Source organism: Anarhichas minor, unplaced genomic scaffold, assembly GCF_050575085.1.
Source record: "Anarhichas minor isolate MPS153535 unplaced genomic scaffold, ASM5057508v1 ptg000024l, whole genome shotgun sequence".
NCBI lineage: Eukaryota > Metazoa > Chordata > Actinopteri > Perciformes > Anarhichadidae > Anarhichas > Anarhichas minor.
In genome coordinates, this window is record NW_027466470.1 from 7,988,790 (window position 1) to 8,007,130 (window position 18,341).

Below are 18,341 nucleotides of genomic sequence, written 5' to 3' on the forward strand. Positions count from 1 at the left end.
CAAGAGTAATAAGTACTAAATAATAATTAAACTCTCTCCATGGCAACTGTGCAACTTCATCGACTGAAGAAGGCCATGCGATGTGATTGAAAACTCCGAAAACGGCAACTAAAATGGACCTAGTGTTGAGATTTTTTGCCAAAAATAGTGACGGCCTTCTAAAATTGAATACCACAAAGTACTGCAGTCCCAATTTTTAAGTAAAAGCCAAGAAGGATTATCATGAATAAAATACACAAAATATCAAAAGTAGAAGTAGGCTAATCTAAAATGGCCTGCTTCAGAGTATTATTGTATGCCATTGTATAAATATATTATGTATGCAGCATTTTATCTTATCTTGTAATGCATCATATTTTATAAAATTGAAAATGTGTTTTGCAAGTAAAATATGAATCTGCATAATAGATCACTACAGCTGCATAATAAGTGTAGTGGAGTAAAAAGAAGAACATTTAGTATGTCACTGGTAAGCACAAGAGTGAAGTAGCATAGATGAAAATACTCTATGAAAGTATACTCAAGTAGACTATGCCATTTGAGTACTGAAGGCTGCAGTTGGTAAAGTGAGTAAACGCCTTCTGGTCCCAGTGAGATATAAACAGCCAGCAGGGGGCGTGTCGCCTACATTCTGTACATCCAGTTCGCTGTTCCGCCGGGCGGGATTTCCGCAATAATATCAAGTATGGCGAAGACATACGACTATTTGTTTAAATTACTGTTAATCGGCGACTCTGGTGTCGGGAAGACCTGTGTCCTCTTCAGGTTTTCAGATGACGCCTTCAACTCGACGTTTACCGCAACTCTTGGTACGGTTTTTGGTGACGTGACGTTGAACTGTATTTCTGTCTGTTTACAACACGCCAAAGAGCTGTCTCAGTGGCTCCGTCTACTTACTGGAGTGCCACGGTTAAGGGTGGAAGTAACGTTAGTTTCTCTTTGTCATTAATAAAGAGCCTGTACTTCATTTATTTATGTTGCACAATTCAAACAATAAAATTAAAAATAAACAAACATAACAGAGATAAATGAATATCACAGTGCAGGAAGAGGCAAAAGCCAACTGGGCTTATTTGAAGCCTCCACCTATATAATATGACAATTTTACAAAATTACAAACAACATAAAATGAAATATGCACAAGACATTACAAACAACAGAAAAAAAAAGAAAGAAAGAAAAGAAAAGAAAAAATAATGTAATTGTGTCGAGTGTGTGCGAGCATGTGAGAGTAAGCATGGGCTTGTGTTTGTTCAGGGATGTTGGTTTATACACCTGCAGTAACTCCTAAGCAATGGTAATGCAAGTCCCTATGAGTGAAACAACTATACATGTAATATAACAGCTAAAACAAGAAAGACATGAACACTAATACATACAAAAACTATTACAAAACAGCAATTAGATTTTCTTTTAGGCACCTTTTGACATTTTTTTGTTAGGTGGGAAAAGTCACTCCATAATTTGGTTCCCCTAAATCTTATTGAAAATTGACCTCTGCTAGTCAGTAATTTAGGAGGATGAAGATTGACGAGTTGAGTAAGAGTGGACCTGTGAATTGAATTTGTAGTAGGTCTTGAAATGTACTTATGCAATGACGAGAAGCCGAGCTGCCGTTTTTCTTAGTCCAGAAGTGTCATTTTTGTATCACAGTAGTGTCGACTAATGTTTGACAGGTTGCTACAGTAAGCTAGCAAGTTAACGTTATGATTGACGTGCACGATCCTTCTTTATCCCTCCAGGCGTTGATTTCAAGATAAGGACAATTGAGCTTGACGGCAAGAAGATAAAGCTACAGATATGGTAAGTTTATAAAAATTCCTTTAACTCAGAACGACATGCTAGCAGTGTGTGGCTAATAAAGAAAGGATGACTCACACTTAACATAAGTGTCCTTACAGATGTAGAATAGGGTGCCTACAGATCATTAACGCTCTTAAAATGTGAATTATCGGCCGTAAAGATTGTTCAACTTTTTCAGAATTGAATCTACACGTTCATTATTGTAATTTTAACAGAATTGATTTCACCCGTCTTAATACATAGCTGGCATACTTAACTGCAGTGACATAGTGTTTTTAACTTTTCCAAAAGTTATCCCAATATTGGTCTTAAAGGCGTTTCATATTTTTTCTGATATATGATACCCTTGATGATACTTTCTGATATATAGATGTCACAATTCTGGTGTTTTTCAGGGATACGGCCGGTCAGGAGCGCTTCCGAACAATCACAACAGCCTACTACAGAGGAGCAACGGTGAGTGTCTCCAAGTGTTGTCAAACAAATGTAATACAAATCCACTCTACTGTGAAACCACAGATCTTGAGCTCTATTATTGTCAACACATTTGATTTTCTTTACAGGGCATCATGCTTGTCTACGACATCGCCAACGAGGATTCTTTTGAGAATATCAAAGACTGGATTAGGAACATAGAGGAGGTATTTAATGGCTCAAATAGACCCTCTTTGTTTTTGCTTGCTACTTTTTCAAATATCCAAATGGCACCATGTAGAGTGTTGTTTTTATTTAATTGTTCTTCTCTTGATCCAGCATGCATCATCAGATGTTGAGAAGATGGTCCTCGGCAACAAGTGTGAAATCAACGACAAGCGGCAGGTGTCCAAAGACAGGGGCGAGAAGGTGAGAAGCTTGGTTTAAGTTAAAGTAATACATTGTCACTGGGTTATACTTGATAATAAATAAAAACATTGCACTATATTAGATGTATATGATATAGTAAAACATGTCAACAGACTTGGTGTTGGAGCCATAATGTGGTTTTGTTGTTTTCTTATGTCTTTGAGGGAAACATGGGGTGTGTACACATGCAGTTCTGACATTGAACAGTGGGTGGCACATTAACCTAAATGTGCATATATGTAAGTGCCTGGTAATGAGGATCAGGTGTGTGTGTGGACGGGAAGCTAACAGTTTTTGACCGTGTCAACTTGCCGTGTCAATGTAGCGTGTCAGCCGGCATGTGAGCTAGTTTCAAGGGCTTATACTATCCTCTAGTCTAAAGTATCCTGTATTCTGTTACGGTGCCAATATGTATTTGAATAAAAGGATCAACGGATCTAAAGAAAGACAGCGCATTGGACATTGAAATGTTTGTGGAACACTCGTCCAAACAAGTTCTCCCGTTCGCCCTCCAGTGGCTTTAAAATGGATATTTGTTAAAGTCACTACACTTGGTAAAATGTAAAGTTTTTCTTCCATTTTCTTTCAGCTCGCATTGGAGTATGGAATAAAGTTCATGGAGATCAGTGCAAAGGACAACATCAATGTGGAAAATGTAAGAAGCCATTCTTCCTTGAGTTATAATCTGCCCTATAATAAGAGATCACACATCATCAATGTGACAACGTGTGTATTTATTCTGGTTTACAGGCATTTTTGACACTTGCCAGAGACATCAAATCAAAAATGGACACAAAATTGGTAAGAAGTCATTGATTATACATCTTAGTTCTTTGCAATGTGAGAAATTGATAAATGTAATAATTAATTTTTCAGCATCTCCTTAAATATTCTTGTAATGAAGACCCTTTCCATTACAAGCATTTGTGGACTGTTTCAAGGAAATAAGAGACTCACACTAAGGGTTGAGTGTTTTATTGTACTGTACTGCTCAGGTATAGTTATTGAAGGTCGGGCCTGTAGATACAAACATATTATTAGTTTGGTTATCTTTACCAAAAGGATTGAGTATAACCTGTTGTTTAATAGTGCTGTTAAATAACATTATTCAAATCACTTACCTCTGCTGTGGGTACATCCCAAGTCTCTTATTTGTCATTTCCTCGATCCTCGCTTGAACCGGAAGTTGTTCTGCGCCGCCATATTGACGGCCGTCCCAAAGCTCTTATTTAGCTCGGAGGATCGAGGAGAGATGTCCGAGGAGCCACGAGGGAGGACTCATGAGAACAGGCTTCCAGGAAGTGTTTTAACGGCCGACACGCCCCCTCATTGTTCATCTGTTATGTGATTGGACGCTGCAGCTGATCGGACTGATGAGATTTTTTTCAACATGTAAACCGTGAAGACGGATCGCAGATTAAACTCAAGCTCTATATTTGATTAGTTCTCTGATTCAACATCTGGTTTAAATAGATGTTCATTATAGACTGAACAGCAAAAGGACCACAAACAACTTTCTTCATTTATTAGAAAGATTTGTCTTTTAATAATCACATATTTCCCTCAATAACGTTTATTATGGAAACAATTAAAGTCAGAGAGCTGAGAGAAGAAACACTTTTTACATCATTCATCATCATTCCATTCAGTCACGTGAGGCGGATCATTCCTGAGTGTCTGTTTGATGAGTTATATCATTTAAATGTAACCTGAAACATGGAGCCCAATAAATTAATTCCAGTATTCAAGAGAAACCACAATCATATTTTGGGTTAATTAATAATGACGTCACAATCTGAATTTCAAAACGTACAGACGCATTCCATCGGTAGAAATCGGTCCTGCGCTCATAAACAGGACACAGTTTGTTAAAAAGGTAACAGTATCCAGAGAGAAAACACCTCTACAGTGATGATTACTGTGTCTTTATTAGTTATTAGTAGTATTAGTTACTATTATTAAGTACAGTGATCATATGAACAGACACAAACTTATCAAAAGTCTCTCCAGCTGTTAAAGCCGACTGCTGATCCAGCTGTGAGTCAGCGACCGCAGTCACCAGATACAGACGTTGCTTCACGTGACTCAACTGAGGAAAGGACTTCTCTTTTCTCTGAAAACATATTTCCTAGTTCCTCTCTCCTTGCATGGTTTCCTCCATGCATCCCTGGTGGGAGGGACTAAGACGCAAGGAAAGTACCCAAGTGAGGGAAACGGGGATGCACCCTAAGAGACTTGGGGTGTACCTCCTGTGTCTCCTCTCCAGGGTGTTCAGCCTAAAAGAGTCCCCATGAGCACCATTTTATAGTTCCGAGAGCTGAGCCAGCAGTTCTACGTGACAGCATTGACCTGTTCATTTGTCATTTTGCAGGAGGGCAACACGCCGCAGGGCAGCAGTCATGGAGTCAAGATCTCAGAGCCTCAGGAAAAGACCAGCTTGTTCCGCTGTAGCCTTCTGTGAGGACCGAGGTCTTCGGTACTGGCTGCCAGCTGGCTGGACATAAATGGACTGTGCTTGCTCTTAGCACTTCCTTCTTTCTTCCCATCCACGGCCTGTCCTCCCAGTCCACAAGAGCCATTATATTCCCAGTAAGCGAAGGACTTCCCCCTCCTCTCTTCCTCTTCTGAAAACTTCCAGTGGTGCATCTCTTCCATTTTAAGGAGATCTGTTGTCTTCATGTTTATAAATTGAAAATGTGTTTTGCAAGTAAAATATGAATCTGCATAATAGATCACTATAGCTGCATAATAAGTGTAGTGGAGTAAAAAGAAGAACATTTAGGATGTCACTGGTAAGCACAAGAGTGAAGTGACATAAATGAAAATACTCTATATAAGTACAAGTACCTAGAAAGTATACTTAACCCTTTGATACACAACATGGGTCAAAAGTGACCCGACGGAGTTTTAATTGTAAATATCTTTGCAATAAATTTATTTCATCATTCAGAATTCCAGGAATTCCTCAATTAACTAGTTCTTGATCATCACAAATTCTTATTTTCATTTGTCCTTTCGTACTTTTTGAATAAAACACATGTTTGTATCACTACCCTTCTAAGGCACAACATGGGTCCAAAATGACCCGTATTCATTTTATGTTATTTCATGCACGGCTGTGTTTCTTTGCTATATCTTTTAAAATCTATTAATTGAATCATTTGATATCACAAAGTATTCATTAAATATCTTGTTTTTGATTACCATAAATCATTATTTTCATTTTCTCTGTCTTCATTTTTGAACTAAAAGAGTTTTTGTATTTTTACATCAAGTTTACACACATGGGTCAAAAATGACCCATGTGTGTAAGTGTGATAATAAAAAGATATTGAACTGTAAGTGTATCTGCAGTGTTACTGTAGTGAACTGTGGTGAATGTATGAAATGAAGGCTGAAGGCTGCAGTTGGTGAAGTGAGTAAACGCCTACTGGTCCCAGTGAGATATAAACAGCCAGCAGGGGGCGTGTCGCCTACATTCTGTACATCCAGTTCGCTGTTCCGCCGGGCGGGATTTCCGCAATAATATCAAGTATGGCGAAGACATACGACTATTTGTTTAAATTACTGTTAATCGGCGACTCTGGTGTCGGGAAGACCTGTGTCCTCTTCAGGTTTTCAGAAGACGCCTTCAACTCGACGTTTATCTCAACTATAGGTACGGTTTTTGGTGACGTGACGTTGAACTGTATTTCTGTCTGTTTACAACACGCCAAAGAGCTGTCTCAGTGGCTCCGTCTACTTACTGGAACGGTTAAGGGTTGAAGTAACGTTAGTTTCTCTTTGTCAAAGAGCCTGTACTTCATTTTAATGTCATACATATAAGTAACTCATTAATACGAGATGACAAGGGGAAACATTGTAACCCGTGTGTTTTGAAGAAGACAAATGTATGAGTACCAACGTTTGTATTATATATTCATGCCGGGTGGCTCCCCTTCCAGCTAGCGGTAACATTTGCGGTTAGCTAAGTAACTGTTAGCTCTAGCAGTAGCCATTAGGTGCCGTCTATATTCTGGTATGAAACCGGAAAGCCTGACTTATAACCCGTCGTAACTGGTTAATTTAAGCATGATACCAGCTCTGTTGTTCTTAAATGCACGTATTACTGCCGTATGTATGACAAGAAGCCGAGCTGCCGTTTTTTTTGGTCCACAAGTGTCATTTTTGTCCACAGTAGTGTCGACTAATGTTTGACAGGTTGCTACAGTAAGCTAGCAAGTTAACGTTATGATTGACGTGCACGATCCTTCTTTATCCCTCCAGGCATTGATTTCAAGATTAGGACAATAGAGCTTGACGGCAAGAAGATAAAGCTACAGATATGGTAAGTTTATAAAAATGTAATTCCTTTTAACTCAGAACGTCTGACATGCTAGCAGTGTGTGGCTAATAAAGAAAGGATGACTCACACTTAACCTAAGTGTCCTTACAGATGTAGAATAGGGTGCCTTAACGCTCTTAAAATGGGAAGTAAAGATTGTTCCGTTGTTTTAGAATTTAATCTACACGTTCATTATTGTAATTTTAGCAGAATTGATTTCACCCTTTATTAACAGTTTCTCTCTTCAGTGACACAATCACAGCCTTCAAAAGTCATCAATCTAATGCCAATCTCTACATTGACCCCTAGCTAATATACCAAAGCCTCTTATCTTCCTGCAATACTGGCGTGTTGGAAAAAGTCCATTTAAGATAAACCAACCTTCTTAATACATAGCTAGCATACCTAACTGCAGTGACATATTGTTTTTAACTTTTCCAAATGATATATCCCAATATTAGTCTTAAAGGCGTTTCATATTTTTCCTGATCTTTCTGATATATGAGATGTCACAATTCTGGTGTTTTTCAGGGATACGGCCGGTCAGGAGCGCTTCCGAACAATCACAACAGCCTACTACAGAGGAGCAATGGTGAGTGTCTCCAAGTGTTGTCAAACAAATGTAATACAAATCCATTCTACTGTGAAACCACAGATCTTGAGCTCTATTATTGTCAACACATTTGATTTTCTTTACAGGGCATCATGCTTGTCTACGACATCACCAACGAGAAGTCTTTTGAGAATATCAAGAACTGGATTAGGAACATAGAGGAGGTATTTAATGGCTCAAATAGACCCTCTTTGTTTTTGCTTGCTACTTTTTCAAATATCCAAATGGCACCATGTAGAGTGTTGTTTTTATTTAATTGTTCTTCTCTTGATCCAGCATGCATCATCAGATGTTGAGAAGATGGTCCTCGGCAACAAGTGTGACATCAACGACAAGCGGCAGGTGTCCAAAGACAGGGGCGAGAAGGTGAGAAGCTTGGTTTAAGTTAAAGTAATACATTGTCACTGGGTTATACTTGATAATAAATAAAAACATTGCACTATATTAGATGTGTATGATATAGTAAAACATGTCAACAGACTTGATAAAATGTAAAGTTTTTCTTCCATTTTCTTTCAGCTCGCATTGGAGTATGGAATAAAGTTCATGGAGACCAGTGCAAAGGCCAACATCAATGTGGAAAATGTAAGAAGCCATTCTTCCTTGAGTTATAATCTGCCCTATAATAAGAGATCACACGTCATCAATGTGACAACGTGTGTATTTATTCTGGTTTACAGGCATTTTTGACACTTGCCAGAGACATCAAATCAAAAATGGACACAAAATTGGTAAGAAGTCATTGATTATACATCTTAGTTCTTTGCAATGTGAGAAATTGATAAATGTAATTATTATTTTGTCAGCTTCTCTTTGAATATCCTATTATGTAAAACAAAACGTTCCCTATCGATAGCAGTGCGCCTCTGGTTGTTGAGAAGCACATGAGGATTCCTGTAGAGGACGTTGCTGAACCATATGAGAGCAGCTGCTGAGCCAGCAGTTCTACGTGACAGCATTGACCTGTTCGTTTGTCATTTTGCAGGAGGGCAACACGGCGCAGGGCAGCAGTCATGGAGTCAAGATCTCAGAGCCTCAGAAAAAGACCAGCTTCTTCCGCTGTAGCCTTCTCTGAGGACCGAGGTCTTCGGTACTGGCTGCCAGCTGGCTGGACATAAATGGACTGTGCTTGCTCTTAGCACTTCCTTCTTTCTTCCCATCCACGGCCTGTCCTCCCAGTCCACACGAGCCATTATATTCCCAGTAAGCGAAGGACTTCCCCCTCCTCTCTTCCTCTTCTGAAAACTTCCAGTGGTGCATCTCTTCCATTTTAAGGAGATCTGTTGGCTTCATGTGTCGGAGTGCTTTACTGATAGAGGACTCCACCAGGAGCATTGTCCAGATGTTCTTCATCACACAAAAGACAGGCTCTTACTTCTGGCGTTAGTCTCTTTGTTCTACACACTCATATTTCACACAGCCGGTAGCACAACCGGGGATGAGAAACCATTCAATTATTGTCAAGGTTTTGGGATTGCGAATACAAATGTGAGATTGAGATCTATTTTTATTAGTGCCCTTTCCATTTTTAAGTGGTAAATGTCAACCAGAGACTGATAGGCTTGAACTCTAGTGAAACAGAGTTGCACATGCTTTCATTTTAGGAGTTGTGAATCAAATCACTCATCAGGCAGTCAAAGATCAGAGGAATTGGATTGAAAGGTTTTCCATTTGAGTTCTGCTCATTGATTTGCAAGTAGTCCTTGACAATCATTCGATGTGACTTAAAATGTCTGTTTCATCTTGTCCTGATCATAACACAGTGCCTCCAACTCATTTTACCCTTTCTGCTAAAGCCTTCAAGGCAGTTTGGCAACACAAAACCTAAAAATACAATTCAGATTTCTGCCTCTGTAGATACATTTCTGCTGTCAAATTATCAGCAGAACATTGGTGAGGTGACGTTCTCCTGCTGAGGCTTTCTCTGGTGTAGTTTCCTGCTGGAAAGTATTGTACACTGTGGCGTGAAAATGTGCAAACACTGCATCGTGACCCATATGTTAGTACACAATTTGGAAACTATTAGGATGTGCACAACAGTACAATATAAATAATCTAACATTTTGTAATTGTGTAATTGTGCATTTAATAATTATTCTTATATATTCTTATACAACATCAGAAAATCGTAAAAAAAAAAAGAATGGCTGTTAAAGTTTCCTAAAGCTCAATGTGACGTCTTCAAATGTGTCATTTTGTTTTCAGTCCGAATCCCCCAAATATTCAGTTTACTATCACATAAAACAAAAACAAGCAGCAAATCATCACATTTGAGTAGCTGGAACTAGCGAATGTTTGGTGTTTTTGTTTGAAAATTGACTTAAATAGCTGATCAAAATAATTTAAAGTGTTTCCTTTAATTTGACTCGGAAGGTTTTGTTGCAGCTCTGATTCACAGTCGAGCTAAATGATGTCTCCGGTTATTTCATCAGCAATTAAAATCACTCTAGAAGTGTCTCACTGTAAGCCCCTCCTCCTGCTAGCCATGCAGCTCTCCTTGCACTTTACCAGTAACTCGTGTTTTGTATGTAGTCTGTGTGCCAAGTGATAGTTTTGCAATACAACAATACAATTACTTAGTTAAAGAAACGTTTTGAATCTCATATAATGGGCCTAATTTCTACTCTTGTTTTTTTTTTTTTATTACACCTACTTATAAATTACTTGATCTCTTTGGCTATTTCACTACTAGTGATCCACTGTCCTGGTATTAGTTCACTGAAAAACATTGCCCTAACGTACTAATATATATTTATAAAAGAAAGAAGAATTAGCGAGCCTTTGTTTCTATGCTACTGCCCTGCAACATTCTAGTTTAACAGTTTCTTGACTTATTACATGAACGCTGGCTCGTCTGACGCTGAAAGATGGCCCGTTAGTATTATTGTACACTTTCTCGTGCGTCTGTTGTTTGATTGTGGCCCTTTTAGTTTGACAGCTAGGTGGCACCAGTGGCACAGTATGCACTATCGGTGGCCATCTGAATTTCCATCAGTGTTTTATTAACAGCGTGAGCCACAGCGATCCAAACATGTACCCACTATTTAACATTGATGTTGAGTCTCGATCTGTTCCTCGTGAATCCTTCCTCCATTTGTTACTATTCTGAAAATCAAACTCCTATATGCACAATATCGAGGGAGGATTTGCTTTTGCTTGCCTGCACTTTCCTTTTATTTTTTTTACAATATCCAATAATTCGGGACCTCGTGACTACCATGGCCATTTGTCTTAACTGCTAATACTCAGTTCTGTCATAGGCGAGCTATGCATTGTGAATCTTGGACCTGTGCATATTTGTGTGATGTAACTTTCAGCCATACTTGTAGACCTATACAGTTGAATGTATGGGCTTTTTGTTTTGTTTGTGTCATTCACTGAGTCAAACACGGGCCTCTGTAGAAATGGCATTGCTACAACGATGCCAGCGGAATTGATCATGACGGAAGATTAAGTAGGAAGAGACGGTGGAGATAGTGCTGTTGTCTCATTCAAGTGATACTGTAGCTTTAAGTCATAAACGTAGAGAGCAGACCTTTTTGTGGGACTCAAACGGCATCACTTTCAGCTGATATGATACTTTGATTTTGTTTTTTTACATCATATCCTTTAATAATATACTGTACATCCCTTTTTACAGCCATATTTTCATTCCATCGATTGTGAAGTACACAGGGAGAAAAATAAAATACATTTTGAAAAAAAAAAAAAAGGAAGTGAAAAATACATTGTAAATATCACATTGAAAAAAAGGCATCTACTTAAATTGTACTGTACTTTCTAAACCCATATGAAAATGTATCTACAATTTGTAGGTATGTGTACTTTTGATTTAATAAAATACGATTATAAAAGTTGCTTCCTCTATTCACTGTCCCTATCGGCTGGCTGTCAGAGGAAACTCTACTGTCAGTTGACCCCATGCTGCCACAATGGAGCTCGACTGCTTTAATGACAAATGGCTCTCCTTTTTATTGGCCCGCTATGACCCACTGGAATATTCTGCTTTTATAGTCTGCTGTAACTGAACCCCCTCTGATACAAAACGCAAATCTACTGTCGATGGTCATAACTAATGAGCCTTGTCTTGATGGGTTGGTTGCTGCGTCCTTGTGATGATAGACCTGCTGCAGTGACACTGTGACCGGTGTTACTTCTGCAGCTGCGATGATAAAAGGAAAAATCAGATGTGGGCTCAGTATGTTCATACAAATCCAACGTGTTTACAGCAATGGCCGCCGTTAAAGACGAGACAAGTCTCTAAGTATTTACTCTGGATACTAAATGTCAAAATCAGATTATCTCTGAAGATCAGAATGTTTGTCTTTCCAAAGAAGGAGAAAAATGTAGTTATTGACGAGATGCGATCGTTGATTTTATGGGTGACGTCATCATTCCCCCATTTTCCAGATGTTCTGCCATATTATAAGTCCGTCCTTGGGTGATATTCAAATGCACATGGTTGCTTCATTTATTTAGATCCTTATGTGGAAGGTGCTGTGAACAGAAATAAGAATAGATTGATTTCCTCATTAGAAGTCCCTGTTAAAAACATGTAAGTAGGTAAATGCACATTATGTATCATGTATTTTTCTGTATTGCTTGTAATGGTTGTAACCGTTGGCCTACCTGAGGAAGTCTGGAGCTCGAACGATCATTTGCTGGAAGTCCTCCAGTGACAGACGTCCGTCGTTGTCCAGGTCAGCCTCGTCTATTACCTTCTCACACACCATCCTCACCTCGTCCTCTGTCAGCTCGCTGCGAGTCAGTTTGTTCAGCGTCTTCTCCAGGTCTGACTTGCAGATGAAGTCGTCATTGTTGAAATCTTCCGAAAAATGGAAAAGAAGGAGATATGAAATATTTGCTCGATCATTAGTTGAGCAACAATTTTGATTATTGTCTTTGTACTCGATAATATTTAACTAAATATCTTGGGGTTTGGGACTAATTTGGTTAGACAAAACAATTTAATAAACAGATTAATCAATAATTAGGGTTACATACAGATGCAGCTGATATTTTGTGACAATATTCAGTGTATTGAAATTAGACTTTTCCCTCCAAATAAAAGCATAAACTCCCATAGTTTTATTGTCAAGGTAGAAACTGCAATGTTGGTATCATGTTACAGGAATATCTTGATCCGTACTTGCAGCACTGACTGAATATATATATGTTTACCCAACACATCCAGTCCTTCAGGGGCAAATAGGTATCTGAGGCAATGGGACCATGCTTTTACAGTATGTCAACTTCCATGTTTTTGTTTCGCCCTCTTTTGGTTTGAATAATGAATGAAAGGTTTCCTTGACCCATGGCGACGATGTGTACGTAACTTCTTCATCTTTCAGCGTTTGTTAATTAGGGGGGACTCGAGTGCTGAGGACAAACTGTCCTTTGACGAGCTCTCTGCCTCTATGACGGGGCTGGTTAATCATTCATGACATTCCATGCACCGTCCATCATGCTTACAGCTCCAAAACCTTTCACCGTGATCGCTTTTCATATGCTTGTACCATATTAAAATTAAAAAGATATCCATGTTTTATCTACTGTTATTGAACCTGTTTCATAGTTAAAATGTATACAAGCGATTGAATGAATTTGTTGCACAAAGGTGAGGCCTGTTTTGGTATCAGGGTGCTTTATGTTGCCCTTTATGGGGCTCCGGGCCCTCTTTGACAGCAAGAAAACTACTTTACTTGTTTTATCATCTTGATACCTAAAGACTTTCTTTATATTATTATAATTATTTATAAACATGATTCCTTAAAGGTGCATTATTTCAGTTTCATATATATATATATATATATATATATATATATATATATTCATATATATATATATATATATATTCATATATATATATATATATATATTCATATATATATATATATATATATTCATATATATATATATATATATATATATATATATATATTCATATATATATATATATATATATATATATATTCATATATATATATATATATATATATATATATATATATATATATTCATATATATATATATATATATATATATATATATATATTCATATATATATATATTCATATATATATATATATATATATATATATATATTCATATATATATATATATATATATATATATATATTCATATATATATATATTCATATATATATATATATATATATATATTCATATAAAACAATAATATGCAAAGACTGGGTCGCAGCAAATTGTATTAGGGCCACCAAATAATTTTGCAGAATTTCTTGTTTATCTGCCGGACACCTTTGAGCCACTTGAGGCAGCCTTAATGTTTGTATTCTTCTGATAATTGTAACCTACTAATAACATTAAATATCAGATGAAAGCCTATAGCGGCATTCTGTTTGCTTAACTGGTGAGAAGACATTTAAAAAATGAAATGGCCTGTTAACTCTGCCTAAATGCATTTATTTTGTCTCATTTATATATTATTAAACAAGTGTATATGTTTTCAGTCACACATGCATAACATGGAGTTGTAATTTATATCTCTTTGAAATGGCTTGTTTACTTTCTCCAGATAATATAAGGTGTTGTGGAAATGCCAGTAGTGATGGTAAACAAAGTTCGTTCATGCACAAATTCGCTCTTCTCGCGGTTTATAGATAAGGCCTATTGTGAATTGGGTCACAATGATTTGTTATTTTTGAAAAGTGGGTGAAACCCGGACACAAAACATGAAATAAGTCCTTATTAGGTGAAGTATCAATATTTTATTTTTTGTTTGTTTTTTTAAATAATTTTCTCCTGGGTGGAGTTGAACCAGGGGTGCTGCAGCTACTTTTCATGTGCGGTAACCATCCGGCTACCAAGGCGATCCTATATCAATGCTTTATGTTCATTTCTGCATTTTGTCACCTTTATCAGATTTTTAAGCTCAGTTTGTAGCAAAGGGAAGCTACTCAATACTTTTCTACATATTGGGTTTTAAATGATCAGAAGAAAAGTACGGTGGCATTCAAAGGGGAAAAAAGAGGGTTCATTTCAGTTATTATAATTTGTACATAAACAGCATTGGGATCTGTGGGACCCCAAACAACAAATCCCAACCGGAATTATGAGAACTGGAACTTCTTGATATGATTTTCATAAATTGTAATTGTACCACTTCCTCATATAGTTTACCATAAATTTTGAAAGCGTAGTAGGCCTTGATGTCGCGCGGCGCCATCTCACTCAGAACCGAAAACATGTCCAAGAAGTCGTCCAGTGTCATGTTTCCTTCTCCGTCCTCAGAGAAAACCTCAGCGATCCTCTGACGAAATGGGTTGTCCTGAACAGAGGGGACACAAGTCCTCCTAGCGGTTAATCCTACAGAACTATGAACTGGTGCTTGTTTCCTGTGCTCGTGATTGTGTGTTTTTGTTCAATTCACATCGCATGTTCTTGTTCGATTTTCATTTGTTTTGTCTTTCTAATGAGAATTCAACTAAGCTCTAAAATTTTGATTAGTGAATGACCGCGAGGGGAAAGTTTCTCAGAACATATCAGAGATCAGCATGTTAACACACCTGTTTACCTTGCTGTCATTGTGTAAAGAGGCATATAATTTATCCATTTCCAACAAGTGTGCCCTGAGGGACTCACCAGCATCCTTCAAGTTTAAAGGAGTCGGGTAACGTATAACGTTTCAAAGAATTCTGTCGATTAGTTGGCTATTAATTATGGATTGGGAACACAGGGAGAGAGCGGGTCTGCAGGGTGTGCGTGGACCAGTGGACCAGTGGGTCTACCTTCAGCTCTGGCATGCTGCCAATCAGCTCATATGGTAACTTCACATCTGGCTGGCTGGTGTAGTCGAGGGGAACGAGCTGCGGTGCCAGATCCCGATAGCGGTCGAACAGTCTAGGGAAGGTTTAAAAAAAATGATTATTATTATATTACAAAATATCTTCTATATTATATAGTTGTGTATTCGTCATTAAGAAAACTTTAGATACAAACTCCCATGCTGTGTATTTCTCTATATTGTGGTCAACACTGAAAAAAGTTTCAGTGCTGTAAAGTTCTGAAAGCATGATTTGAAATACCATGTGATCTCAATGGTAGCCTGCCCCACAGTAGGACAGGCTTCCTGATACTGTAGTTTAAAGTTACAGAGTAGTATTGTGCAGAACGGAGCAAAATGCAGCCGTGTCACACCAGCAATGACTCCGATATAATAAGATGTTGTACCATTCTGATATCCGTGAAATAATTTGCTCACCTGAGAATTTCTTTTCTTGTAAAATATGTACAGTCCTGCGAATACAATCAGGGCGGGAAAGTCAAGTTATTGCAAAGAACAGCAGGATGCAGCTGTTCAAGTGTTCTAAATCACTTGTTTGACACAAGTTGGAAGAAGATATTTACATAAGTAACAGTAGCGATACCAAACTATAAAAGTACTTTTCAGGTGAATTAAAAGTCATGCATTTAAAATGTTACTCAAGAAATATTGACAACACTTAAAGTACTTAAAGTATCAAAAGTACTCATTATGCAGAATGTATAGTTATTGCTGCACTAACGTGTACGCATTTAGATAGCTAGTTTACTTTTGAGTAGTTTCATCTATAATAATGCATCACATATTTGTATCTTTTTTTTGTGCATGATCATATTATTTGTATTAGTGGTAGTGGTAGTAGTGGTAGTAGTAGTAGTAGTAATAACTACTGTATAGCTATGAAATGACTGTAGTGAGGTAAAGCTCACAAGCTAATTTCTATAAACATTTCTATAAAATGTAGAGTTACAAAGTAGCCTCAAATGCAAATACTTACAATACTAGTACAAGGGCCTCAAAATAATACTTAAATAGAAACTCCAGTCAGGTAATTAAGTAGAGTAAATGTCCTGAGTTAAATTCCACCACTGGTTTTATATGCAAACATATCTGTTATACAAATAACTCTTTAACACTTGATTAGAAATATCCAATGAATTATATGCATCCTATCATTGACTAAGTGTTGATTGTACAATGTCGGAAGACAGACTTTTCTCAACAGCTGGGTTGGAGGTTGCGTCGTGAAGTCTGACAAGTGTATTAACGTTGTTTACTTATCAGCTCGCGTTGATAAGAGAAGCACCATTTAAAGTGAGTGAGGCTAATCGCCTCATTCAGAAAGAAACAGGATTGACACCAACCTGATAGGCATCTAGCTGCTCTGCTGTAAAGATGGTCTGTTTATTCCCCATGTCTGAGCCCGCAAACACCGAGCCTCAGGTCCATCGCTGCTCCAGCATCAAGTGCTTTTTTTAGGGTGTGTGGATATGTCAGATATGAAATACTGGGACAAAAGGAAGCCAGAGCCAAAGAGGAGATCAGGTGTCGGGCTGCCATCGGGCCCTTTGGTCCCCATTATAATGGCAGCATTTCATCGTTTTCTCCTTTGTGAATAGCAGACCCTTTGACAATGAATAGGGGCTGTCGTCCAGCATCATGCCAAGTGGTATCAACCCCCCTTTAGTGCCACTCTATGGCCAACGCCTCGGTCACAGCTCGGGTTACACTCTTTAGAGACAGGGTTTTGTCGTGGGCAAATAGACTTTTTGATGGGAGACAAGTTTTATTTCAGCTAAGAACTCCGTTATTGGATATTTATCCAAATATTTAATGCATTTCCCCTTTCAGTTTAAGGTCAGTTACATATCTGACCTAAAACTAAATTTAAAAAATGATTTAATTTACAAGTATGACTTGAGGCACCGAAATCTAACTTTTCTTTTTTATCCTGCATTTATATTTTTAAATAGCCGAACATGCACTACATGACTATTGCATGTATTCCACCATCACCTCACTCTGTTGTGCTTGTAGGCAAAGCCAAGGCAGCTCTATTTATAAAGCATGTTTCATACTCGGAGGTAGGTTCAAGATGCTGTACAGAGAAATTAAAAACATTTACAGAGTTAGATGAAATCAATTCGGTGTTAAAACAATACAATCAAAGAAAAGATACAAGATAAGATGGTTCAAATAAGAATGATGATAATAATACGATTCCAAATAGTAACAATAATAAAACAGTGATGATAAGGCGTTTGGCTTTAATACGCTTAGTTTAAAGAACTAGAGAATAATTGCATGCTCATTGAGCAACAAGGAAGACCTTAGGGTAGAACAAGTGGTTTAAATGACACAAAGAAAGGTTTCATGACAAATCAGCTTGCATTTTTTTTGCTGGAAAATCACGTGGTGTTGTTTAGTCAGGGCACTCTACAACTAATGTCTAATGTCATTGTTCAGTTCCAATGCAGGAAGTAGTGTATTCTATAAGTAGCCAGACTGAAAGTCAAGGTGGGGTGGTTGGGCAGGTTGGTTTGTGAATGGATGAGTCCAAGTTTTCATGCAGTCAATCCTGTTTTTGCAGCATTTCAGTCATCAGACCTGTAGAACAGACAACTGGGTGTAACTCCTGCTAGCTAGTAGCTTGAGGGAAGAGAGGCACGGGGGGGAAACAGAACCAGGACTGTGCACAGCTGACTGTCAGACCCTGCTGCAGTAAATTGAGAGGTTTTCTAAAGGGATTGTTGTGCCACTTTCGTCCACAGGGACCACCCAAAATAAATAAAAATTCACTACAGCTTACCATGTTTCTGCTGCTTATCCAGAGGTCATTTGTGTAGCGGCATTTTGGGACAGTTACTTAAATTAATTATATGATTAGGAATTATTCTTATGTACTGCTGGGAAGTACTAAACATGGGATATGATCATAAATAATTGCAGGCCAT

General features: G+C 37.9%; 3 protein-coding genes across 4 annotated transcripts; 2 read left to right on the top strand and 1 right to left on the bottom strand.

The window, feature by feature from the left end:
* The first annotated feature begins 627 nt into the window (after nt 1–627).
* Nucleotides 628–5,868, top strand: LOC142955914 (ras-related protein Rab-8A-like). The gene is made up of 8 exons (XM_076097167.1): nt 628–809; nt 1,743–1,803; nt 2,199–2,259; nt 2,367–2,444; nt 2,557–2,646; nt 3,236–3,301; nt 3,397–3,447; nt 5,018–5,868. Exons 1-8 carry the CDS (start codon nt 686–688, stop codon nt 5,105–5,107), a joined length of 621 nt encoding a protein of 206 aa, XP_075953282.1. The 5' UTR covers nt 628–685; the 3' UTR covers nt 5,108–5,868.
* Nucleotides 5,869–6,120: 252 nt separating this feature from the next.
* Nucleotides 6,121–11,440, top strand: LOC142955913 (ras-related protein Rab-8A). Its single transcript, XM_076097166.1, has 8 exons — nt 6,121–6,304; nt 6,913–6,973; nt 7,502–7,562; nt 7,670–7,747; nt 7,860–7,949; nt 8,103–8,168; nt 8,264–8,314; nt 8,569–11,440. The coding sequence occupies exons 1-8, from the start codon at nt 6,181–6,183 to the stop codon at nt 8,656–8,658; spliced, it is 621 nt and encodes a 206-aa protein (XP_075953281.1). The 5' UTR covers nt 6,121–6,180; the 3' UTR covers nt 8,659–11,440.
* A 618-nt stretch (nt 11,441–12,058) lies between these two features.
* cib3 (calcium and integrin binding family member 3) lies at nt 12,059–16,802 on the bottom strand. 2 transcript variants are annotated; one of them, XM_076097168.1, is made up of 6 exons: nt 16,752–16,802; nt 15,826–15,860; nt 15,353–15,464; nt 14,745–14,892; nt 12,213–12,408; nt 12,059–12,080 (listed from the first exon to the last, which is right to left on the bottom strand). In XM_076097168.1, exons 1-6 carry the CDS (start codon nt 16,800–16,802, stop codon nt 12,059–12,061), a joined length of 564 nt encoding a protein of 187 aa, XP_075953283.1. The 2 variants fall into 2 exon arrangements, with proteins under 2 accessions (XP_075953283.1, XP_075953285.1); XM_076097170.1 differs by lacking the exons at nt 15,353–15,464; nt 15,826–15,860.
* Between the last annotated feature and the right edge of the window lie 1,539 nt (nt 16,803–18,341).